The sequence below is a fragment of the Haemaphysalis longicornis genome, unplaced genomic scaffold (assembly GCF_048455015.1).
Source record: "Haemaphysalis longicornis isolate Haplotype H1 unplaced genomic scaffold, Haemaphysalis longicornis Haplotype H1 scaffold_1, whole genome shotgun sequence".
NCBI lineage: Eukaryota > Metazoa > Arthropoda > Arachnida > Ixodida > Ixodidae > Haemaphysalis > Haemaphysalis longicornis.
This window is the reverse complement of record NW_027526203.1, coordinates 350,549,761-350,575,889: the sequence shown is the minus strand read 5'-3', so window position 1 is coordinate 350,575,889 and position 26,129 is coordinate 350,549,761. Positions and strand designations below refer to the sequence as shown.

General features: G+C 43.4%; 1 protein-coding gene across 1 annotated transcript in view; it reads right to left on the bottom strand.

The window, feature by feature from the left end:
- Positions 1-21,951, bottom strand: part of LOC144154339 (importin-4-like) — a 90,522-nt gene extending 68,571 nt beyond the window's left edge. The window contains exons 1-9 of the mRNA XM_077685840.1: positions 21,796-21,951; positions 17,800-17,886; positions 15,061-15,146; positions 12,699-12,740; positions 10,107-10,239; positions 7,708-7,844; positions 7,552-7,594; positions 5,176-5,241; positions 1,942-2,043 (exon numbers count right to left, since the gene is read on the bottom strand). Of these exons, the coding sequence (XP_077541966.1) occupies positions 1,942-2,043; positions 5,176-5,241; positions 7,552-7,594; positions 7,708-7,844; positions 10,107-10,239; positions 12,699-12,740; positions 15,061-15,146; positions 17,800-17,886; positions 21,796-21,861 (762 nt within the window). The 5' untranslated portion in view covers positions 21,862-21,951. The remainder of the gene's footprint in view (positions 1-1,941; positions 2,044-5,175; positions 5,242-7,551; positions 7,595-7,707; positions 7,845-10,106; positions 10,240-12,698; positions 12,741-15,060; positions 15,147-17,799; positions 17,887-21,795) is intronic.
- Positions 21,952-26,129: the final 4,178 nt, after the last annotated feature.

Here is a 26,129-nt window from a genome sequence, read left to right as displayed (position 1 = left end):
AATGTTGCAATTGTTTCTGCGTCTGCGCAATTACTTCCACCAATTGGCACTTTTGTGGCACTCAGGCACAACATAGGCCCATAGGTTCTGCCTACAGCACACTGTATGCCAAAACTAATCCAGTAGCTGATCAAGTGGTTCTAAATAATCCTTTCAAGCTTGTGTAAAGCCCCCGAAGCAAATTTTTAGCTCTTGTTTTTGCCGCCACAAGACCGCAGACAACGAAGCAGCAGATGACGCATCTCGCTGACCACACCGTCGCAGTTTTTTTACAACTCTGGCTCGAATGCATATAAAACACTTGCATGGTGAACACATTAGGCTTCTTCGGCACAATAAACGTACGTAAGCACCCAAATACCATTTTACACCTAGGTCATCGAGCGGCGAAGCACGTTGTATGCTTTATTTGTCACCAACAGATGGCGCCACTGTACGGAAAAAAGTCCAAAAAGAGTGGACCAATCCTAGGGCCGCTTTTTGACGCATGTGGGCCTATGGGGAGTTTCGCAACTCATCAAGTAACTGTGGCCATGCCCAGTCACAGGATAAGATAACGGGCACCGCTCCTCCTGCCTCAAGTGAGAGTAGGGCTTCCGACAGCCTAGCAGCTATCTGCGAGTAATCAGCTCAGTTCGGTAGACATGTGTTGTTGTACAGCAATTAGTTTAGCGACTGCATCCCCCCCCCCCCCCCCCCCCCCCCCCCCCCCCACCTGGTAACGCGCTCGCTCCTTACGTGCGGGCAAGAGCAGATAACCACTGGTACGGTACGTTGTTATCCAAATAACAAGGCGCAGTCGCGCATCAATCCTTTTTCTAAACATTGCATTATGCAGTCAGTGTTGTGGATGATATACGAAGCTATTTTTCTTGCCCTTCCATGGTGTCTTGGGGCAGATTTTGCCTCAACGAATTTTTGCTTCAACGAAATTTTTCGCACGTCCCGTCAATTTAGTTGTAGTAGGATTCGATAGAAGTAGAATTTTGATTACTTGAATGGAAAATTTGGTCAAAAAAGGACGTGGGGAGGGGGGGGGGGGGGGGGGGAGTCTCGCCAATGCAACTGCTATGCTACAAAACGTTAGTTGAGGGCTCTATACTCGCAATTAGGGATATTAAGTGAACAGGTGCTCTTGCTTTTTCCATGAATGAGAAAACACATTTTGCCCCAATTAGAAAAAAATTGCCATGACCTGGCTTAACATGTTGTGCACAGCAATTAATCACCCCGGAAATATCTGAATTTTTCTTTATGGTAGTTCCATAAACTTTTCTTCGTAGTACTTTAAAAATGCACATTAGTATATTGTACCAATAGCCACAAACCTTAAGCGCACCAAATACATCACCCTTTGCTTAGGAGTGCCTGTTTAGCAATGCAATTAGGTTAAATGAAAATCTACGTGGAAGATGTGTAATACTTAAATCTGGCAAAAAAAAAAAAAAAGTTTCAAAGACAGCTATTTTTGAGGTTTACGTGCTAGTTTTAGCATTTTTTAAGTTGGCTTTATATGGCAACCTTCGAAACTCCAAGTTTAGCTTCGAACTACCTGCACCTACAAATTTCCGTTTTAGTTTTAACATCACAAGAGGACAAGTGTCATTTTTAAGTTTAATTAACAAGTAGCAATTTCATGCCAGCCTATTGCTACCTGAGAACAGTAGTGTTAAGTTCAGACTACTCCCGGATAAACCTAACTTTCCATTTTCACTACAAGGGTAAGGCTGCAGAAAGTCTTCTTCGCTTTCAGCATGTGCTTTTCCAATCACAGCCCTTTGAGATTTGTAAAACCCCTAAATGATTATTACTTTGCTCTTATGCACCGTGAAGTTGCCCGAAATACAAAACTAGGAATACAAGGCAACCTTCCTGGTGTAACAGGAGCAAGCAGAAGCCCCGTAGCCATAGCAACTCTACCCAAAGAGAAACGGCACCTACCTCCACGCACATCTTGACCAGAGGCTTAATGTGCGGCAGCAGGATAGCGATCTCAGAGTCAATCAGCTCATCAAAAAGCTCCATGGCTTCTGTTGCCTTGTCCTGCGCTCCCAATTGCACACACAAAAAAAACAACCAGTCACACAAGATTACAAGTGTCATCTCCCAAAGTTAGTAGTCAGCAGCACTTCTCACCTGCTAAAAAGCAGGGCACCAGAAAAGGCCAGCCACTAATATCGCCAGAACACACACTGTTGTAAGGGCAGGCTGGCCCAACTATTTTGTTTGCGATATGTTTGAGAAATGTGCTGCAAAAGCACAATTTTTTTTTCACTATGCCTAACTATTTTGACAGAAGTCATAAGCAGATGTGTAAAAAAAAGTGATAGCCCACCCCTTTCTTATGGAAAGGGAGGAAGGACCAACTAAAAGCCATCATATATTAGAATCGGGAACCTGTTCTAGCGACACTACAGCATTGTCACCATTGCTGTTGTTGGAAGATAAGGGCGCGCTGTGCGTGTTTTTTCCAGCTGGAGCCAATTGATGCCTAGGCGTGTCGATGTTTTGCACTAAAATATTGTTTCTTTTCAAACCCCTCGCATGTCTCTGGACAGAATGCAATAGGCACCGGACACTGAAGTTTGCACACGACTGCAGTGCCGCCTCTCGCCGCCGCTTTGCAACTCTGGGTCGGTGGATGTCGCGACTGGCCGTTCAGCGCACGTAAAAACACACGTGCTGCGTGCAGTTCGGCGTTGTGTGGCGGAAGTTTCTTAAGAAATATTCTTATAATTGCAAGCAGGGTTTGAAAGGATCAAAACGCTGGAGGAAAGAATTAGTGGCAGCGCCACTACTGCTGCGTGAAGAACTTCCACAATCGCGAAAGGCAGCCTGCCATCGTTCTGTACAGTTTCTCGAGCAGCCGTGGAGAATAAGCGTCGCAAGAAATGGATTTTAGCAGTAAGAAAGCCATGACATTTTTTGTCAGTGGAAGGAGTAAAATTATGAGTATGATGACTATGCGCAGCGCAGACACGAAGGGCTGTAAAACTAAACGTTTGCTTTCACTGTTCCATACACATTGCGTGCTGCGATGAATCGCATGCCGTCGTAGTATTTGCATAACACAAGGTACTACGGCTTCCGCCACTATTGTTTTCAGGGTTCGTACAAGCTTCAAAAGCAAAAATTCAAGGGTTTTCAAGGACTTTCAAGGACCAGAAAACAAATTTTTAAGGTCCCCATCTAATATTTAACCCGGGATTATTTATAACTTCTTCAACACAATGCAGGAGATTTTTTATTGCACAATGCCTCAGCACATTAGTGCACATTTAGACGGGCGCTAACTGGTCCGTGAATGCTCCCCAAGCTTTATTTTTATTTCATGGTTGTTATTTAGAGGTTTTTTTTTCTTGGTGTTTTGCTCAGGCTGTTTGATTTCAAAACTTCATTAATGTTGCCTGCGTCGCCTGCTTTGTTAGCAAGAGTACCAGCTGAAATTAAATCAGCAAGTGTTGCTGCAAGGCAGGACGAACTATGTACACGTACCATTTGCACGTACAAGCAAATGCAGATGGAGTGCATGAGGCACAGCAAACATGCAATGAGCGAGCGTCCACAGGCTAGATGGAAGATGCTAGAGAACAGAAGTCAGCTTTCACTGAATTGTATCGTGACATGGATTGTATTGAGAAGTGCCTGCTCCCAGTGTTGCCTCGTAATAATGAAAATCCACCAAACTTGTAATTTCACGCAATACACTGAAACTTGATTGTTACAATGTTTTTTTACATTTGTTAACACCTAAAATTCATGATAAACACTTTAAATTCTCGTGAAAAGACAGGGCCATTGATTCTCTCCAGAAAAAATCAAGGGTATTCAAGGACCATTTAAAAATTCCAGGACTTTCCAGGCCCTGAAATGGACACTTCTATATTCAAGGGTTTTCAAGGTTTTCAAGGACCTGTGCGAACCCTGGTTTTATCAGCAGTAACCTTTTTTTTAGCGACATTCACGGCACCGAATGGATTCCAAAAGGCGGCACAAGATTATGTTCACAGCACTTCGCGGGTGATGCCAAAAGCAATGTCGAGACGGCAAATACGCATCCCGCTTACTGCCCTACTTTGTACACCGAAGTGTAGAGTTCGGCCACGCATTCCAAGCGAGAGCGTGGCAAGCTATCAAAGGCAAGGTTGCATTCACTCGCGCTGACTTTAATTTTGCTTACTCTGAAAGTTGAGGTTATTGTTTAAGCAGAGGTTGCGGAGGAGGAGGCAATATTTTTTTTGAGAATTCTGAACGGCCTGAACAAACTGTATCACAATTAGCCGCTATGATGTCGACGACTGTAACATTACTCACAAGATAGAAGCCGAAACTGAACGGAATCTTCGTGAAGACAACCGCAGCTCCGCAGCAGATTTCCAACTGTGTGGAACTGCGTTTACTTTGTCATCAGCTAATAACGTTTGGAATCCATTGTGACAACATTAACCGAGCTGAAGAAGGGCAACCGAAAAAGTTACTGTAGTGTGGTTTCGCGAACAGAGGAAACACAAACACGCTTCTGCCTTGGAGCGCCGTTGTATATGCTGGGGTCACTTTATTAGGCTGTGATACAAGAAAAAATTAATACTGACCTGAATTGGCGCTGTAAATAAGCTTCCCTTGCTGAGTACGAGACTTCGCAACGATGTATGTCTCATCAATTTCTTTCACGGCGTACACGCGTGCGGGAACGTACAATTTCTAACTTCTCGCGCACGCGAGGCCGACAGTAGTCGTTCAGCCCCATAATTGTCCGGAAATCGCACAGAAGCACTTGAGACGAGACATGGGGAAGCTATTTGCCAGAACAGTTTTCCAGCACGAGACACCTTTCAAAAACAGTCGCAGAATCGCAAAAACAAACAACCGAGAGATGCCGAATATATGAACGCGCGCGCCCACCGTCTGGCTCTCACCAACCCAAAGTTAGCTCAAGCTTTCACGGGGCGGCGCTGGGTGTACTTTATTCGTCGCGCCCTCTGAGCAGTGACCGGTCCCTATAGGAATAAAATGCATCCCAAAACTTTTTTTTTTTTTTTGATGCCTCGGTGACCATCACTGAAAAACATGGCAGACCATTCTAGCCCATTTTTCTTTCAAGATCGTTCCTCACTGTCCAGTAGGCAGATACAATACACCCATTTAGGCAACTTCACCCGCAAAACAAAGACTCACCTCGTCAACACTTGCGAAGCGTCGGATGACTTCCATAACAAAGGGTATAATCTGTTGAAAGCAGTTCTAAAAGACGAGAGAAAAGAACACTAAGGTTACCTACTGCCACAGTAAGCAGTGCGGCAGACCATAGTTAAAAACAAAGCCCGTATAGCAGAACACCATTAAAAACAAAGTGATGCATAGCATTCAACTTGGACTAGGATGACATGAAAGCAGTTTAGGGTTTAACTCTTTCCGTTCTATGCCTATAGGAATCAAAATCTGACTATCGGATACATTCAAACACAGTTTTCGGAATTGTGCTGCAGGTTTTAAAACCCTGGGGCCATCTGCTGTGTTGCTGGAGAAGCTGACTTTTGTTTTTGGACAGGTCATTCTTTTTGGCTACGCAGTGATTTTTAAAACCTGCCGCAGAAAGCAAAGTGTGCCGTTGTTGCAAATCAAGGTGGCCAGATGCCCGAGATCGACGTACGCAACTAAATGCCACAAATTGTGTATTCCACTGCACCTTCGGTGAATTTCCCCGATGTTATCGGCAGCAGTGAGCCTGTGGATGATGTGGCATTACCAGAGTTTAGTTCTAGACTGGATAATTAAAAGAACCAGCCTTGAACATCAGCGGCCTGTTATCAGTGGCTTTCTTTCTACTTATTTAGCATTCTCTGAAACCGGTTTGGGTGCTTTACCAATGTCATGAATGTTTTTTTGTCTACAGTAGACATGACTTGTTGCCTTTTCATCATAGATAACTGCCATTTTGCCTGTCGAGAGACCCTAATGGTATGCGCAACTGAAAGGCTGGAAGCCATTTTTTGCATATGTAAAACTGCTCAAGCTAATACTAAATTTTACCCAGAATTTTACTAATACATATAAAAGGATTTTCTATGTTTCAAAAAAGTGCTTAGGTTTTTTTTTGAGATATAGGTTGTATTCACTGGCGTGGAACGCATGCAGGCAACCATGAGTGTGCGCCGTCGCATGTTATGTCGGGCTCCCCGAGACGGCGGTATTTGTTCGTGCTGGTGCCCAAAAAAGCACAGCATATGACAACAGCTGTTCGATGTTCTAAACTGTGCCCCACCAAACGTGAAGTAATGCCTCGGCACTAAATACTGTTCCGTGCAGCACCCTACGATTTACTTATTGCCAGACACGGTTGAAATCGTTGCACAACTAGGTAGAGCGCTAAAAATTTTCAGAGCATATGTATGCATCCAACTGTGTTGTGATGGACCCAGCCGCGCGTGTATGCTAGTGAAAGCTGATCGCACCTTAAAGGACTGTCACCTGAAGGAGGACAACAACAGAAATGTTGCTGCCGAAAATTTTGCCGTGCAGAAGCCAAACTCAAGTGTTTTGTTCAAATGGCGCTAAAATATATCGTTAAAGCACCCCCACCCTAGTTAGGGCTACTTGGAATTGCAGTCCTTTTCCGAGCGAGCACCCCCACGCAACACTGCCACTCCTTCCCCAACTACAGTTGAACCCCTTTGTAAGAGACACATACCGGGCAATAGTTTGCCTTTTATACGAGAGTTCCCTTATAAGCAGGGAACCATGTTTTCACTAACTGATCAACCCCTAGATCAATGTGGACACAGTACAAAATAAACTCAAAAGAACGCTACAGCATGCTGGAAAAAGTTTATTCTAGTTTGTTTCGCCCCCAGAATTTATGAAATGGTTCTGAATCTGTTTGCTTTACGACTGCATTTACACAGTTTTTTACAATAGCTTCTACACACTCTTCTTTCACTGTTTGCAGAAGATGAATTGTAGATGTCGAGTTCACAAGCCTGATGAATAGCCACAGCGCACATCTTCCACTGTGTGCTCTGGCTATTCTGGCTTTTGCAGCCAATGACAATGATCGCCTTTGTTTGGACAGAAAAGTGTAATTTCAGGCTGCCCTAGAGCCCCCGCACCGGCTCCTGTGTTCCGAGCGGCTAAAACGGAACTGAGGCCATGAATGGCACTGAAGTTCATATTCGGCAACATGCTGGCCACTCTTAATTTCTACAATATATTTTATGGGGTAGTACAGACACATCAGAAAACATGACTCAAATTTGTTTCCACTACTCCTTTAACCAACAATGCTATGAAAGAAAGGCACATGCCTGGAGAAAAAAGAAATTTAATAAAGTGCAACTTTCAAGGCAGAAAAATGACCTTGCCCATTCATGAAAAGTGAAGTCAGGTAAATTGTTCGCCCCCAATTATTAAAAAAATTGTCATGCATTGCTGCTAGTTTCTTAACAGTTGAGGGCAAAGTGGGTAGCAAATGAAAGTTTTGATTAGTACGCAAAACCTTCATGAAAAGAAATGAGCACGCAAAGAATTTCTTGTCAAACACTGAAATCAACTCACAGCATCATCACTGCCAAGGCAGCTGACTAGTGAAGTCATTGATCTGGAAGGGGGGAAAAACAAAGTAAATATAAGAAGGCACTAATCTTGCAGCAAAAACAGCAAAACCAGAGAGGCAGCAATCAAAAACAAGAAATCACGAGGGCCCGAACTCACTTGATCACGTAGAAGCAGATCATCTCATCAGAGCAAGACTGCAGGCAGGTGCTAAACAATCCGAACAGTGGCCGGAAGTGGCCGTGGAACATCTCCGGCGCAACGGAGGAGACCACGCTGACAATGTAGAAGCCGAGCTGAAATCACAGCACCGGGACAGAGGCAATGTCACCTATGGAACCCACAGCAGAAACCTCTGGCAATAATACACTAGTTAGACTCCATTAAGACTCCTGACAAGGATTTTACATCCCCCCTCCCTCCCTCGCTCAAAGGTCTTTGCAACTTTAGGGCCCCAAAGGAAGCTCGCGTTATCGTGGAAGTTCTTGTAAATTTACCACTTCTTGTGCAAAAATTGTTCTGCAGTAATAGAAGTCTGCAATTGAGGACAGGACGTATTGAGGTGCGCACGCAGCAGGTGTGAACTTTCACCTCGTGTTTATTTTTCTCAGCCTCTTTTAACACATCTGCGGAATAGAACTCAATACAAGCACAAATTATTTCCATCAGGAACTGTCAACAAAAGGGGCATAAGAAAATTCTACTCACTGGTGTACAAGAGGACTGACATGTCACCTGTGCATGTACCTATTCTTGGTATAGAAAGCCTCAAGAGGTTCCAGTGCAACAGCACACTGCTCTCCCCTAGAACCTCAATTTGGTCAAACAGGAGAGCACATCTGTAGGAGACTAGAGGTAGCGCACAGGAAGGTGTGCCTTTAAGTTTACTCTTTACGAACAGCTTCCATAGTTTCACGTTCCCCCAAAAATGATCTTTCAAGTGTGACAAAAGCATTGCTGCCCAAGCGGCAAAATAAGGGGAGGAAGACAAGGGATGCCGCAAAAAGAAATGCAGGCATGAGCTTATATGACCTGCCTGCACAGGGTGTTCAGCACGAAGAAGGTTGCCTGCAGCTACAGCATCACACTCGCCTTCTCTGCACTGTGTAAGCAGGGCAGTTTGTATGTTCGCACTTCAAAGGAAAGGAACTGACAAGCCACTTGTCGCAAGAACTGCACACAATGGGTGAAATGTGTGATTTTTGTGAGCTACGAGATCCCCCTTTCCTGCAGCTATGTCAGGTTGAAGGGAAATTGTGCTAATCAAAGAACCCAAGTCTAGAAAAAAGAAAACACTGGCTGTCCACAAAGAATACACTTAACGGGTACCTTTCCTGTGAACTGCCTTTCCTGCAAATGTGATCCTCGGTCATAGAGATTAACATCCAACGAAGGAGCAGGAGCACTGTCGCACAAGAACCTCTCGAGGCAGTATTTATCAAAAAGAAGAGAGACATGCACAAGTGACACATCAGTTGTCCTGGACACTAGTAATTAGTTTTCTCATAGCTTTCTGTGACAGGTGTGCTCAATTTTTTTTGTCCCTTTCTCGTGCATGCCGATTTCACAATGTACAGAAAGGAACCCTGAACAATGAACATAAGGAAAAATGAATGCTCACTATGTGTGTCTCACTCTTCATCCTGTCCTTTGCTTGCGTGATTTATGTCTACAAACTACAACATGCATCAACTAGCCTAACTTTTTTCTGGATGCAGTACGCAACGCAAAACCAGATACGAGGCAATACAGTAAAACTTGTGCAGAACTAACTGGGATACAGCAAACTACGCTATACATTGAACATAAAAAAAGCTTTACTGAAATTACAAAATATATCACTTAAAACAAACTACACAGAAGACAATGAACTTAAGGCACCAACGAATAACGCTACACCATGCCGGTTACATTATACACACTGCACCATCAAAGAAATCAAAAATGGCTGCATCATCTATCCACCACAGTTCTTGCAATTTGGGACCAACACGAGTTACTAAGAGCCTTTCTCTCTGTTGGACCTCAAAGAGAAATGCTTCGGTTGCTTCCCATTGCTAACATGGTTGGGCACCGAGCCTCAGCTTATGCCTTGCTTTTTGTGCACTTATGTCGAGGTTATATTAGCATCGTTCACAGCAACCACGAACTCTAAAGCTTCTTTTGCCCATTTCTAAAGCACACTTCCATGGCGGCCAAGGTACAACGTACAGTTCAGTTCAACATGGTACTTGATGTTTCATATAGTGAGTTTCTATTTATAATTTACTGCATGCAGCAAATTTGTAACAAAACTTAACTTTTAAGACTTCATAGTGTATACTGCACTACTCGTCATTCATCTTGCAGTTCGTTACAAACAGGTCTGGCTGTATGCGATATAACTTGCGAACAGGCAGAAGCCAGTGAGTTGAAATGTAATTACAATAAAAAGCAAAAATAAATTAAAATCAGTATGCATGCATAACACATAACCGCAAACAAAGCATCACTTGCATGGCACAGTCAGACGAGAGAAGCAAAAGAGGTGCAAATGGAAACTCCCAGAGCTGACTGACCCTGCATTCCTCTACGTTTTTGCTGTGTGTGAGCCCGCTCAGGAGTTGTTGCAGCTCAGTCCAGGGAGACGTTTGGCACTCATGTTTGGCTATGATTGCCACCAGCTGGCCAATAGCCAGGACCACTGGCTTTCTGCAGGGCAAGTGATGGGACGCATCCACTCAGTCATTCAGCACGTCAACCGAGAACATCACAATGGGAGGGAAGGGGAAGACGGGCAGAGGGGAAATGCAAGTACTAACACGGTGCAGTAAAATGCGGCTAATGATATACAGTAATTGTGCGCGCTCAAGCATTAGGAGACAAAATTCAGCTATAGATTAAGTGCATATGGTCCGGGAGCAAGGGGGAAAAAAATAAAAAGAGGGAATGTAAGCACACAGTCAAACAGTTGAAAAAAAAAAAAAACGTTAGGTATTTTATAATTTGAGATACTTTGTACCATCGGTCTAACATTAAAACATGTGGCCTATTGTCAGGGAATCAAAATTTGTCCTTACAAGTACCCACAAAATGGGTTTCCACTGTAGTATGCAATAAGGGCATAATGCAAATAAATGTTGAACTATTCTTGCAAAAAAAAAATGCAAGTTCAAGATAACACGAAATGCTTACTACTTGAAAATGTAATGCCATTCTTTAGCTTAGGACTAACTAAGCATACTAAAACTTTACTCTGTGAGCAGTTTTGCATTAAATATTAAATACACAGTGTTTAGCATAGAACAGAAATCCAGTTAAGGTTCATTAGATAAGTAACATTTACACAATTACAGTCAAAGTCCCTTATATTTAACTTTGCTTACAACAAAAAATACATTGATACACGGTATTCGACAATAAAAGGCCATGCCCCCCCCAAAAGGGTGTTGAGTTCGCATTGTACTAGTCTACAATTACAAACTACTCATTATTTGGCCCTGCCCCTTCAACTGACAAAACAGTGAGAACCTAATATCGAGAAAAGGTCAGCTACCTTCCAAAAATGGCAGCAAACCCACTTGTCCTGTCAGATACATTAGAGTGCCCTAACAAGCAACATAGTTTAACTTGAATATTGGTAGCGAGTCGAGCGAATCTTTCTATGACAGCAATAAGCTCTTAGCTTCATAATAGAGAATCTCGTGGTGGTAGCGCTGTCTGAAGCCTCACCCTCTCCTTCGACACTGAATGGCTAACAGCTTTCAAGAGCATGTGCTTGCCCTGGTCACCCACTTGGGAAACGAGCGTCCAGGCGTGTGCTAATTGCACGGGGTCACCGTTAAAGCAGTCCACCGCATGAAACGCAACGTATACCTCAGTTGGGTTTTGAGGTAAAAAAAAGAAAAACGTTTAGTGAGCACAAATGAATGCTGTGGGGCAATAAGAGGCTGACGCCTAGTTTATCAAACAGGTGGTGGAGTGCAATGTCACTGACAGTTTGTGGGAAGTGACGTCCATCGAGCGTTGTCATTCTAGTACTGGTGAGGCAAAGGTGACATGCCACGTGCTACCCAAAACAGCAAGGAGAAACAGCGCGAGCGTCAAAGCCTAGCTGAGAGTAAGCGAAAGAAAGACGGAGACGGGCTAGCGGGGAGAGATATGCATACGCTGATGGCATTCCACTGTTGAGGTATGGTTAGTTACGTGAAGTACTGCATAGGAACGTTTCATGTGCCCAACACAACTGCTTAGCAATTTGCCATACTTTATTTAACAATATTTAGCTTCATTCAAAAATCACAATTTTTTCCCTCCAATACTGCAGTAATTTTCTAATGCCACTTCAATATAACCAAATTCTCCCTCACTGCATGTACATATCCAAACTGGATGTACTTTAGAACACATAAAAGTATAATCCGAACAAAAACATGTGATGCCGGTCCACAGGGCATCTATGTTTTGTAGTTCATATCCCAGGTGGCACCGCAGTTCCAAAGTGATCATTCTGTCCAAGATGGACGGTCCCTACCATTGATGAAAATCATTTTCACTCATTTTCTAAATAAGCAAGTATGTGCTGTCATTGTTCTAAGTGTTAAACAAAATAGAATACAAAACGTGAACTCCACATACTGTTTGAGCGGACACAAAGAAACGGCTTGCTCAGGGAAATTTTTTTAAAGATTCTCATTTGTTCTCATAACACTCTTTACAGCTTTGTTATACTGACACTCAACTGTACACATTTGCAAATGCCCCCCCCCACACACACACACAAAAAAAGCAAATGGACAACACTTGCGCTTTGAACTCTCTTGATACACTTCTTGGGTAGCACCCTTAAGAGTTCTACAAGGCGCTGTTACAAATAAGCGTGACCACAAGGTGAATCTTACACACCACACCAGGAATATTAAAGGACACTGCTGTAATAAGGAGCCATTACATAAAAATGAATAGCATTTAAAAGGAAACCTGACTGTGTAGCCACATCATAAGTGTTAATGTTTTGGTTCATCAGAACTTGTGGACACCTCTTGTCATTGAAGAAAAAAAAAAAACAGCTCCCAAAATCCGAGAGAGCTGTGCACTTAAAAATAGCTCTTAATTTAACAGAGAAGTTACGTACAGCAATAATACAAAAATAGGCAAAAGGATTGTCTTACTCTTTTTCCGCGATGATTCTTTGGAGTAAGCTACCTTTCAACCTGTAACAAACAGTGGATGTGAACCACTTACTGAGAGTAATGGAAGAAACACACTAGATGCAGCAACTGAAAGGGTAGGGTAGAAAAAAAGAACAGTCAACCTTAACCTTTATGAGTGGAACGCAACAGCGATATTGGGCCCCCATTTGCAACATCCTCTTATTCACTTCTCATGCCTCTCAAGTCCACAATGATTCATCTTCATGAGAAGACATACATGTGACAAACATTTTTAGGAGCACATTCTGAAGGGCACCTCATACCTTTTGTTAACCCTTTCACTGCCACTCCTCAGATAACTCGGGCAACCACACACGCACACCTCGTGCCATGCCCGAGTATACCCTGCTGCATATTTACCCAATTCCCAGCCCCTTCAGAGACAACTTGCGGGAAAAAATTGTGCCACCTACTGAAAAGGCACATGAATGTGCAGATCACGTCAAGGAGCACATTTCTTCATCCGCGTCACTTGGTCTCACCTCAGCAGCCAGCCCATTATTGGCCGTGGCAAGTCAGACGCGACCAAAGCAGCAAAGGGAGTCTCGCTATCTGCATGTTAACTGCCAGCTGCCACTGTGGTGCACTGTTTTGAAGAATGTCATATTAAAAAGTCTTCTGAGCAGCTGGACATCCTAATTAGCAAATAATTTTTTAAACAGTTGCGTTAATTTGTTTGTATCCCTTACAACTTTTTTATTCCTTTTATTTGATAAGGTAACCCTGAATAAAGTGCTTCCATGTCCTGCAGAGCATTGCAATGCGTTACTAGCCTAACATTTTCACCGATTGAACACGAAAACATAAAAAACTCTGCAGGGAGCGAGGTACAGGCATAAAAAAAAAAAGAAAAAACTTGGCAGTGAAAGGGTTAAATAAATACCTTCGAATTTACAGACTGTGATCCATCGTGACATACGAAAGTAGTGTAAATATATAAGAAATTCAGAAGTGCTGCATTCAGCTATATATTCTCACTATATTCAACATTTAGGCATGTGCATTGGAGTACAGTGCTTTAAGATATGGAATGTGTTTGGAAGTGTTCCCCAATGGGGAAGAACAGAGCTGATAATTTACTACAACACTGCTCAACCCATGATTTGCACATCCCACAGGGCTAAATCGAAAACAGCTATGGTGTTCAAGTAAACTGTGTTTTGGAAGTATGCGTAGAGGAGACTACTCAGCTAATGCCATTAGAAATGGTCCCCAATGCACATCCTGCATTATGTTGTCCCTAAAGTATGCACTGAGCTCCTCTGGATCTCTGTACATGAACAAACTACATGACAACCATATTAAATGGGTTAGCTGGTAATGCATTAGCAATGAACACGCACAGCCAATTAAGCGCGGCTGTGACTGCCCTCGAAAACAGTTGAGAAGTCATTGCCACATTTTCGTAAGCCCCCTGTGGTAAGTGTAAAGGAAAGGGCTTTCCACTGCTCCTGAGCCTTGCGATACAGGCCTGGTAGTGGCTTTGAGGTACCCGTTGTGAGGACCCTTTAGAACTCCTTTTCCTCTTCCTGCAAACACAGCCTTCAGCCGTGCCTTCGCCCGCGACCTACGTCACACCTTGCCGCAAACCTCTCTGGGGCATTTTGGCTGGGACATTGTGCGGGCATGGTGAAACCCCCTGTATCCCCCATTAGCCTCTATAATCCCATCATGCCCACACCGTTCATTGCCCATGTTTAGACGGTTAGCTGAAGTACTTGTTATACTACTATTAGTGTCCCCTACTGTGCTGGGAGAATGGTGGCTACAAAAGAGCAAATTGACCCAGAACAGCATGCAACACACAAAAATGCCTGAAAAGGACACACGGTGTGTGTCCTATGCATATGTTTTTGTCTGTTATGCAAAATGCAGCTCAGACTACTTTCCTAGCTTTCTGTGCAGATGCAAATTTAAAGAACCATGACATAGAGAACTTATTTCTCATTCTCACCATGATCAAAGTTGCAATCAAGTAAAGCTACAAAAAATAAAAATGCAACACAACAATGCGACAAAAACTAATCCTCAAAGCTTTTATCCATGCAGAAAAGCCGGCCACAAGCTTCATTTCAGCAGTGTGATCCGCATAATCTTATTATTTCATGGCTGGCGGTCTATTAGAAATGGAGCACATTCCATGCCAAATGTTTCGATGCAATACATATTTTTTTTATAACGTGACCAGCGGTCAACTGAACAAATAAGCATACCCTAGATACCTTATGCTTAAGATCAAACATCCTTTATCTGAATATCAGCCCGATAAAGCAGAAAAGTAGTTAGCCTAAAATGAAAAGGAACCTTGACATTTACGTACCCACTCTGAACGTCCACTGGCAGTTTCTTCCAGGCTTTACGGCGGTATAATTTCTTCCTCAGAAGCACCGCTGAGTATTGTCGCACCTACAAGTGAACAGTAGTACATGGAAACAGCTCAGTTTTGGTACTGAAAGACAAAGCAAGATTCACCGAGTTACAGCTCCACTGTCATGTGGAGGCAAGACTGCCTGAGAAGTAGATTTGTCACCTGCAGAACTCATGACCCCCCAACACAGTCCCCACAATCGAATTAAGTCGTTTAAACTCGCACAACAAGGCTCACTTGAGTGACTGCTCCTGCTGCTTTGAACTCGTAAAGGAATGAAAATCTCAAGGAGCGAGCTTGGAGACACTACTGCATTTAGATACTCATGAAATAACGGGTGTTATATTCCAATGTTTTTTATGATGCACTCACTGGCAACAAAAAAATGCATTCTTGTTTTAAATGAAAAGACCTCTCAAAGAAGAACCTGCTGCTCTGAGATATCCACGAGAAAGGGAGAGAGCAAAACACCTCTCTTGTAAAATGAAGTTCTCTTGGGGCCCTATTCTCCGCTTCGTGAATTATCTGTGAATTCCCCACGTTTTTTTCTGCAGGTGAAACAAACGCGATCTGTGATGTGCAAGCTCCAACGAAAGAGCACATAATTTGATGCGCACCTTCCAAAAATCCCCACCAGGTTGCCTGATGTCACGCACAAAAGATATAGAAGCATGTATTACATAATTAATAAATAAAGACAGAAGTATAACGGTGGCAAACACCACCAATTTTTAAAACTTAAATTAGTGTTAATACCCCCAGGTGGTCCAGTAACGTTGATGCAAATGTGAGGAGCAGAATGTGTGTTGAACTGAAGAAGATCACACAATGTTTTAAATGCAAAGCAATTTATGGGGACTCACAAGAAAACCTGTCTATAATGCATCATGTGCCACACTTCACAGTATGAGGCAATGCTCTATCTAACCCAATATTCTACCAATCCATCCTCGAAAGCGATGCAAGCTGCTCCATGTCTGTCATGTTTCATAACTGTAGCAACGCTGCCCCCATAGAACCTATGGGAGCGCGTGCAGCTTCCGTGATAAGTACAGCTTGTGACGCAATTCACTGTGGTTCCCGCAGCAGGGAGGAAATAAGAGGTGGAAAGAGGGCACAGCCACTCATTGTGCACCTGTGCATATTACTCCTACGCCCCCTGACCTTGTGCCACTTCCTGCGCTGTTGTCACTACATTGGTGCCAAAACGATGTCAACCTCTCACTAATGAAAAACAGACAAAGAAACGCCGAGTGACAGCAAGCATGTACTGAAGGAGGTACAAAGTGTCGCGGCTTCTACCAACAATAACAGAGCACGCTAAGAGGAAAGGTGGCGTTCTAATCTCTTTGTTCATTTCGTTAACGCCTTTGCGTGAGCACTGCTGCAAATCACTATTTTTTCATTAGTCTCGTAATGGCCGCATAAACGTTTCAGCATCGTGACGTTTCTCAGTTGTCAAGATTCAGTGGTGCTGCTTCTCGCCGTTACACTGAACACCGAAGCATACGAGGACAAACATCAGGCAATTACTGGCAAGTGTTTCACATCATTTAGACATTTCCCTAAGGAGTTCCTGCATGATTTCCCCAAAGTTTCCCCTCCTGTCCTGCTTCTTGCTCTATGGTATGAATGCAGAGTGCTGGTCTCTTTAATGGAGAGGCATGCACTGCCTCCTTGTGATGCTGTCACACCAAACCAATTACAATTTTGTTGCTAGTTGTAAAAACAAAACAGAAAACATTGTTTTTGTGCTCACCTATCTGACTTAAGAGCAGTCGAAATTATTTCTTTGGCTAGTAAGGAGTTCTAAACAACACCTTGTGCGAAACTATCGCTGTTGCAAATTCTTGAGGATTTCCGGTGCTCAAGCTCCGCGAAATCCTTTGCCCCCTGTTGGGGCAATTGGAGGCTTGTAAGTAAAATCATTACCTTCACGCAGGCTGAAGTTGCCAATGTGTGACGTTCACGTTACCACCACATCACTACAGTACGTGAGGTCCTCCCAGCCAAGCACAAAGAAGGTGTGGCCTACAGGTCATATTTTTGTTCAATAGTGAAAACAAGCGTACAGTGTTATGTCTGTTGCACTGCGTCCAGCTTTTCAATGCCGGCCAAGAATTGACCAAAAAAAATGACGCCAGGGCCGAAAGGGTTAGATTACCAATACCTAATGCAATCGTAATACACACACATACATTTGCCCTGGTTTTAATACACACTTCCTCTTTTCTGCTTACCAACCTATGTTTAGAGAACGCCCACCGACATTTACACTTGAAACAGGCAAGCTAAGGAGACAAGTTGCTGCGATTCCAGAGAAAAGCTTGAGGAGAGGGTGTTAGAACCGAACTAGGGCATTTCCCAGGTGCCCTATGCCGTACAGAGCACAAAGTACCCCCACCGCCCACCCCTCCATGCACCTGGCAGCTGAAGAAACTGACCGTCCTCAGCTAAAACCGAATTTGGGTTAATAAATTCGGCAGACCTGTATCATTTTTTTAAAGCAGAAAGTGCTCAGATTTAAGTATAGCCTTTTATATCTGATAAAAAACAAAAACCAGATGCAAAGCTGTCTACAACTGCAAACAGCTAAGCTTAATTTGAGGAGCACAAAATTATAGCAGGCTGGATAAACGTCACAAACATGAGGTTCCTGTATCGGCATACCAAAGGAAGAGTGGCCCTTACTTGTACATTCTGTGACATGCAAAGTGTGTTGAAAAGATGCTGGACAATGTTGGGATCTTTGTAGGCTTCCCGGAGCTCCTGCGTTGCCTGAAATGAGACCAAAATGTCAGACCACATGTCAATGAATTTTTAGCAAGAGCATCCATTAGCCATGAAGCTACCACCTTGTAGGAAACTGATTTTCGCTCGATCCCATTTTTTGAAACAATGAATTTAATATCGAAACATCCGCCAGTTTTGTAACTCATCTTTAACTGGGCTTGGGGACTTAATCTTTAAATATAAACAGTGCAAACAGAAAGGACGGCCACTGAATTTTCAGCATGAAATTGCTGTTTTATAACCTCAAAACAGGCAAGAAGGAAAGGTAGCTTATATTTTGCAATTTTTGATGAGCGAGGTCACAAACTACACCAAAGCTGTGCTTAGCTGCATGTTCCAGTGCATTTTCAAACTTTTAAGTAGCTACTGTAATGGTTCGGGTAATAACACACAGCAGTTGAAACAGCCTCATCCAGTCAGTGATTAGTACACTTGCGATTGCAGGCTTGCGATAATACAGCCACAAAAATTTCGTACTTTTAGCCAATTCCAGCAAATTTCAGAAATATTAATAGATTCATCACATTTTAAATGCTCCATGGCCACCACACCTAACCAGTACACGCCTTCATTACATTTTAGTTTCATATATTAAAAGAGGCTTACAAGTAAAAAATAGTTCGCCAATTGTGGTTTCTCAGAACACAAATATATTTTCCTGTTTGCAATTTCATTATAAATGATGAAAAAAAAAAAAGACTGCTACATCTGTATTTTTTAAGTGCGACAGTAGGTGTACTTTGAAGTAATTTGAAGTCATATTTTTACTTCATTGGTCCATTTTGTGGTCTCATACAGCTCTCTCCTGCCCCTGGAAATGGCTACCATGGCCATTAGATGCAACCAGAAAGCATTCAATAAGCACAAATGCTTAGCTCCAAAACTTCTGTTCCCTTAGCTCTGCGCACACATAAACCAAAGAGCCTTCCCTTCACCCTTCTCCAGTTCACAAGTTCTGTGACGGCGCACTTGCAATGAACTGCCATGAATCCATTCGGAAGTGTGGAGGAAATCTTCATCACTATGAGAGTCCAGGGGCAAATTCCGAGCTGTGTCCTAATCGAAAATGTCCTTTGTGCACTTGTTTCAACACGTGCTGCAGTTGCACTTGTGAGGCCTCTAACCTGCATCACCGCACGGAAACCAGCTACCCGCCTTTCTTGTCCTGCATCACAAGTGTGTCCTCTGCTCTCAAAGCAATACCGCAAGTTGAGCTAGTTGGTGCATGATTGAAGACGTCAAAGCGCACAAATAACGGGGACAGACTTTGATGTTAATCTGATCTCAGCCAATCAGAAATGGACAAACCTCTGAATTTTACACCAGTACTACGCAATAAAGTGAACGTGCAGGGTTCTGAAAATACTTGGCTTGATAAACAACACCAAATATGCTCAGAATTACATTTCCGGTTTCGTTAATGGTGCACTTTGAAGCCAAAAACAAATCCCGCAAGACACTTTCTCATGTAGTGCCGGGAAAAATTACACTCAAACATTATTGCTCTTTTGCATGAACAGTTCGTAAACACCCACCCTCTAAAACAGCAAGTGACCTGCCCGCCGGCGCTCAAAGCGGCAAGTAGTCTCACACATTGAAGCCATTTGTACTCCTGGCTTTGGTCTGCTTTTTAGCACTGACACTTGTACGACAGTAACAATAGCACTTAAGGCGCAACCACATGCGACGTTTTGGTCGCGTTTGGAGACCGTCCGCGGCGACGCGCGTTCAGTGCGCGCCACCAAATACACAGCAGCGCGCTCGGAGCGCCGGTGTCTGCGCATCCCAGATTTTCGGTCCGTTTTCGGCGTCTGCGCCGGATGTTGCTGTCCTCAATTTCCGGTCCCCCTCCGCACGCAACATGGCGGCTCTTTAGCACTTTATTTAATAGAACATCAATTTAACGTGTTTTGTTTGTTGAAGTTTTGATTATTCTTCAGTTTATTAAGAATGACTTAAACAGAACGATGCTGCCTTTACCAAAGTAAGTCTGGCAACTTAATGAGAAGCGCTCTTCGCGCGTCTCATGTGGTTGCTCGCCCTCTCCAACGCCCGTTCCGCGTCGGCGCCAGGCGCCGCAGACGGTTGCAAGACGCGGCCAAAACGTTGCATGTGGCTGCGCCTTTATAATGCGTTCATAGGCACTGATGCTTGAATAGTCATGTCTTGTAATATGGACAGGACTTTCAGCTACCAGTCTGCCACCAGGCAGTCCTGCCCTGTTAAAATAAAAAAAAATACAGAAAAGAATTAAAGAAAAAAATTTAGCCAGTAGAGGCAGCAGTGTGTACCCACAACTCACTATTGTTCGTTGCCAGTCTCGCATTACAAAAATGGGTTCGCAACTCCCAAACAAGGAACGAAAGAGGTAAACAGTGTGCACCCGAAACTTGCTCTAATGCACTGCTCAACTTGAGAGAATGCCTGTGCACCTAAATCTGGTGGGGGAATTTTTCGGCTTTCAAGCCAAAGAGTACATCCCCGCCCCGAATGGCACGCGTGATGAATCCTGTCTGGTGTAAATAAAAGGCCCAGCTGGATTACTTTTTCAGGGCACTGGACATTACTGGCGACTCGAGAAGGGGCATTCAAAGACTTAAAAAGACATGGGGCACGGGACACCTTCAGATGATTTGAACTGCTGGTTGCAAGCAGATATTTTTGTGAACAGCACTGCTAAAGAAGAGATCTGATAAATGACATTCTGCTCATGACACTTCCTAAAGCACTGTGACAGCTCAGCCCAAAAAAATAAAATTGTAGAACAGGCATTGGCATTTCTACAAATACACGATACTAACCCCACTGAGTAATGTGCAGATTCTCGAGCTTGCTGGCAAATATGATGAAAAAGAATATAAACTCAAAGAATGCTTTACGCGGGAAGAAGCAGCTGGTGAAGATAGCCCAATTCTTATTCGGCATGGAGCAGCTTATCGTGGCTAGGAGATAGAAGTCCCATCAAGAGATCAATGGAGACATGCCTGTCAAATAGCCGCCGACATGGCACGCTTTTTGGACACAAAATTAGGCCCCTAAAGCATCAGAGTAAACTGACAACACCTTATATTATTGCGGACTTTACCTCGCGTTTCTCTGCTAGGCCTGTGACAATGCTTCCTATGGTCAATTGTTCTAGGGAACAGGGGGTCTAATTATTATATATCTACGCCAGAAAAATTTGTAGTTTTTGTTTAATTTTTTATTTTGTTTCATAATCGCAATACTCCAGACATAAAAGAAAATACAGTGCGTTCACTTCAGTTACCGAGTCCAAATGGAAGGCTATTCGAAAGCTTGATTGAACGGAGTTTTCTTTGGCATGACGAGCAGTATCACACTAGAGAACGGGACGGAAGAAGCCCACAGGACTAGCGCTTGTCATGTGCGTTTCTTCGTACCTGTTCTCTTTTGAGCTAATAATGCTTCACGGTGGCAAATAAGTTGCCCGCATTGACGCCCTGCCTAGCAGAGCACTTCAGCTTGGGTGAAGTTACTGCCCACAATACCTGTCGAAAAGTTTGGAACTGTAAGCCGAAAACAAGCAAGCAGCAAATGTGGAAAGAACGCTACCGGCGCGAGCCGTCGGAACAGTCACGGTGAGTGACCACTGAAGGGAGAACAGATGCGCCGGTTGCTAATATTTTCACGAAAAAAATTAAATACCATGCAATGTTTTACTGTCCCTCTACGAACCGAGGAATGCTACTGTCGAATTGCAATTACATCGCCCGCCTGCAAACACACGTGTGCGCTCATGACGTGCCCCTGTAGGCTTAACAATAGTAAACATCCCCAACAAGTTTCCCTGACAAATGACTAACCACAGTCGCGATACAAGATGTTTTCCCCTGCACAGCATAAACAAATTTCGAACGTCTACTAATGTCATACCTGAACAATGACAGCATTGTCAGGAACGAGGAGCCGTGACAGAATGCTCTCGAGGGAGGCTGCCATCTTAATGCCGACTCGAAGCACCACAAGCGACGTATTGTGAAGTTAGCCTCATCGAAAAAACGACGAGGCGCTGGTATCGAGGCTAAATGTAACGATGATGCTCATTACGAAGAACGGCGTTTTCTGTTCTTCTATTGAAGTAGAGTGTACTAGAAGGATATTTTCGTACACTTTAGTTGTAGTGAAAAAATAATAATTTTAATAATAATGATGATGAGTCGTCCTTGGGTATACTGTATGAAAATGTATTTTTTTAGTATGTGCAGGGTGCTGTAAGAGCAACTGAGAATGTTCAGTGCCATAACAAAAGCAACGTCTGGCCTGATTGCACTCAGACTTTGCACGAGGTCACGTGCTGTGGTGCATTGTCCCCGAAATTATACAGACAAATGAAATGTTACAATGCAGCACATGCTGTGGGAGTGCTCGGGGCTCGCGGCGGAGAGAAGAGCCCATCTTCCGCCGTACATCAAGACCCTCCAGGAGTGGGCATCGCCTCCTCTGGGCCGGGCTCACCCAAGAGAGACTTTTGTCCCTGTGGACTTTCGCTTGTTCTACGGGGATACACAAGAGAATGTAGACGCTTTAACCTTCTTTACCAGCTTCCCCATCCCTGACTAGACCTTGAGTCTCCCCTTCCGAATAAAGAATTATAATAATAATAATAATTTGTCTGTTTGCCCAGACTAATTAGCTCTGCCCTTCGCATCCTTCAGAGAGCGCACGCGCACTGGGTGCGCCTCTGTGTTGAAAGTGTCTATGCAGGCGGGTAAAGCTGGCTCAAAAATGTGTCTAAACATAAATGCCGCCATGATGCCACGCTGTAGCTGCCAGATCAGTAGTTGAAGATATGGCTAACAATTTTTCTTGAAAATGAGGCACAAATTTAGGGCCCAATGCTAAAATTAGGCAACTTTTATGGCAATAACTGAGTTTCTTTACGAGTTTGTATGCTCTTTATTAGTTTTCTTGAAGTATTCATGCTTGACGAACAAAAATAAATGAAATTATAAGCAAAAAGAAGACGTCGGGCTGAGGCGCCAAATTTAGTTTCGGTATATTGTGAGGAGCGTCAGTCGTGTGGGGCTAATTTACAAAGGTTAACTCTAACACGCCTTAGTGTCTGCTGTGTCACTTCGTTGCTTGCGAAGACTGCCGACGATACGGAATAAAGCCGCCGCCGCCTATCTTCAAGGACACCTTCTCTACATGTCCGTAGTGGCTGCTGCCGATTTGAACTCGCCGTCAGCCGGTCATATCATGTTACGCGAAACATGTCTGGGCAGATCGGCTCCTTTTAATCGTATATGATTCGTAAATTAAAACAAACAAATGTACGAACCATTTTACCATGCCTACCGTATAACTAGGCTCTTGTTTACGGGTGCTGTTATACTTTCACTGAACGGTGTTTTACTTGAGTCAGAGATAAAACAACCGCCAACTAATAATAATAATGGTAACTTTATTTGCACGATAAGGTGGTTTTCTAGAGGAGGACAAGGCGAAGCCGAAAGGTAATCCCGAATGTAGGTGCAGAAATCTCCTGTATGGGTGTGTGCGATTGGTGCATGCTTCTTCGATCGCTGAAACACGCAATCTGAAATTTTCGAGAATATATTTGATGCTTTGCATGACACATTTCTTAAATTCGGCGGATCAGCGACGTTGTTTAATTACGCATACTTGCACCTCTGCTCTCATATGGCCCATGTATATACCTGCACAGAGGAGGTGGGGGAGGAGTAAACTTCGTTCATGTGAGATGGGTACCCGTGTGGTGGGGCGTTAAGAAAAATTATTCTGTCCTTCCCTGGGTGCCTTCGCCAATGAACGGAAACGGCCACTTCTGTCCACGCCCAATTATCGGGACCACCCCGACTCCAGGCAGTTTTACCTGAAATGCCTGCGGGTTTGGCCGGAAATCTCTGTCAACAGAAACCGCCCAGGAAGCATGTTGAGGTAACACACATATGCGCTTTCTTGGGTCGCGATGGGACCGTCATGTATTTTGTGCAAGGCGAAGTCGACGAAGGATATACATCTCCCTTGGAAAGTAAATTATTTGAGTGCACCTATAAATTGTTATTGCCGCTCATTAGTTCAATCATAGTGGTTAATTTTGAAACAGCTGCCAAACATAACTATAGCAGGTGAATCAGACTGCCTAGCATGAGACTATCAATCGCTAATATAGAGTATTCAGACACTTAATGTGCATTGCATATGGCAGTCATTAAGAAAGCCGACAATAAATTGAATTCTCAATTTTATTATTTGCGACAGTTACATCTGCACGTATCGGTTCAGTCAGGGCCATCTGGAGACGTTCTTCAGCTGTATACACTAGATAAAAGGAAGGAAGGCGATATGCGAATGCGATACGCGATAGAACGAAGGAATTCGATATGTGTAGCACAGCCTTCTCATTTATGCCAACATCAAACCGGTGGCCACAAAGGTGCCACACCAGACCTTGTAGAATTTCCACGCTTCAGCGTGCTCACAGCAACATGATCACGAAGTTGCATCACCGAAGCTGGGTTCCAGTAATGCTGTAGCTGATTATGAAAGTTCTGGCTAATGCTCATTCAGATTGTGGTCATCAGCATTCTTGTTTTCATAAAAAATTATGGGCCATCGCAATGCCATCAGTCCGTGTATCATAAGCAAAAACAAACACAGAAAAAGCAAGAGGGTCATATGTACAAGCAATTCTTTTCCAACAAATTTTATTTCCCCACCAGTAATACCACCAGACCTCTAGGGAAGTTTGTGAAGGTAAGAGCAAGGCTAAGATGACCTAATGTGCGACTTCAAAGAAAGGAAGAAACTGTAGAAGAAAGCTAGGGAGGTTAACCAAGGAAAGAAGAAGAACTGTCCAGCTGGCTGTGCTACATGTGGAAATGGGAACAGGAAACTTGAAAGAAAAGAAAAGGACTGGCATAAAATAAAGGATAAAAAATTCGGGAGAAAAAAAAACATGGCGTGGAAATGGCCAGTACAAAGACAGCACCATGGGCGAAAAAAAGATAGGCATAAAACAAGCAGGCAAAATGACGAAATGGGCAAACGAAGGATGCTGCATACTGGTAACACCCCTACAGCACCTGTGACTGTTCTCTCTTAATCACTGCAATCTGCTTCTTCAAGGCAAGAACTGATTTTGCTACTTTAGCTCCATCTTGTCTAAAACCACTGAAATATGACTGATTTTCTGTGTACATAATGTAAATAGGGTACATAATTTCTAATTTTTTAAAATTTCTCCTGAAGTGTCTGCTCCTTCGTGGAAGCTTTCGTGACTAACTGCCTCGTAGAATTGCATTTGCTTTGTTCATTTTTTGCTATTTTATGCTGCCTCTGCTTGTATTTGTTTATTTCGTTCTTTTCCTCTTCTCCAGTGCTTAGGTTTTTTATCATGAAATTGTTTTTTTTTTTCAAAAAGGTTTTTTGGCTTTTAACCCTGTCTGTTTTTTGGCTTTAAACCTGCCATAACTTTGCTGGAAATAGTTAGTTCATCACACAATTTTCCTCTTTCTTTATTCTGGGAGAGGGGGCATGAAATTTTAAAAGGTAAAGAGCCCTGCAGCGACTAATGAACACTTGCACTACTTTCTTTGTAGTTGGAAGTACTGAAAGCTATAGTTCCACAAACCCAGAATGGAAATGCGCGTTCTACATGATATCTTCTAGTCTCTGGTTTGCTTTTGTCGAGATTTTGTTTAAGCTGCTATTAAATAGAATTATTGCGACCTAATGTAACCTGACAACATTAATCATGTACCTTGTGTGACGTCCCCAAGAATACAATCAATGACAAATCTTCTAAGCGTACCTAGAAAAACGGAAAATCTCTTAAGAGAGTTTCTTGATGCACATAACTTATCAATATTAGGCTTGGGTATTTCACGGTTATTGAATCTAAGCTAATGCAAGGGCCACTACCTAAAAGCATTTCAACTGGAGAAAAAAGTTGACATACGTGCTGCAGGGGCCTCGTAGACAGGCACAGGAACAGGCACAGAAAGCATGTTTGTTTAGCATAAAGTGCAGTCACAAATACAATTTCCATTTACATGCATTTCTTGGAAGCGTTGTCCAGTTTGAACTTCCATTCGCTAGAACAGCAAGTAGTTGTAAAGAGCACCTCAATAGATTGCGAAAACAATCAGCTGACGCATACAGGGGGGGGGGGGGGGGGGGGGGGGGGGGGGGGAGGGGAGGCGTGTGAAACATGTTAAAATAGCGCTGTACAGACGGGACAA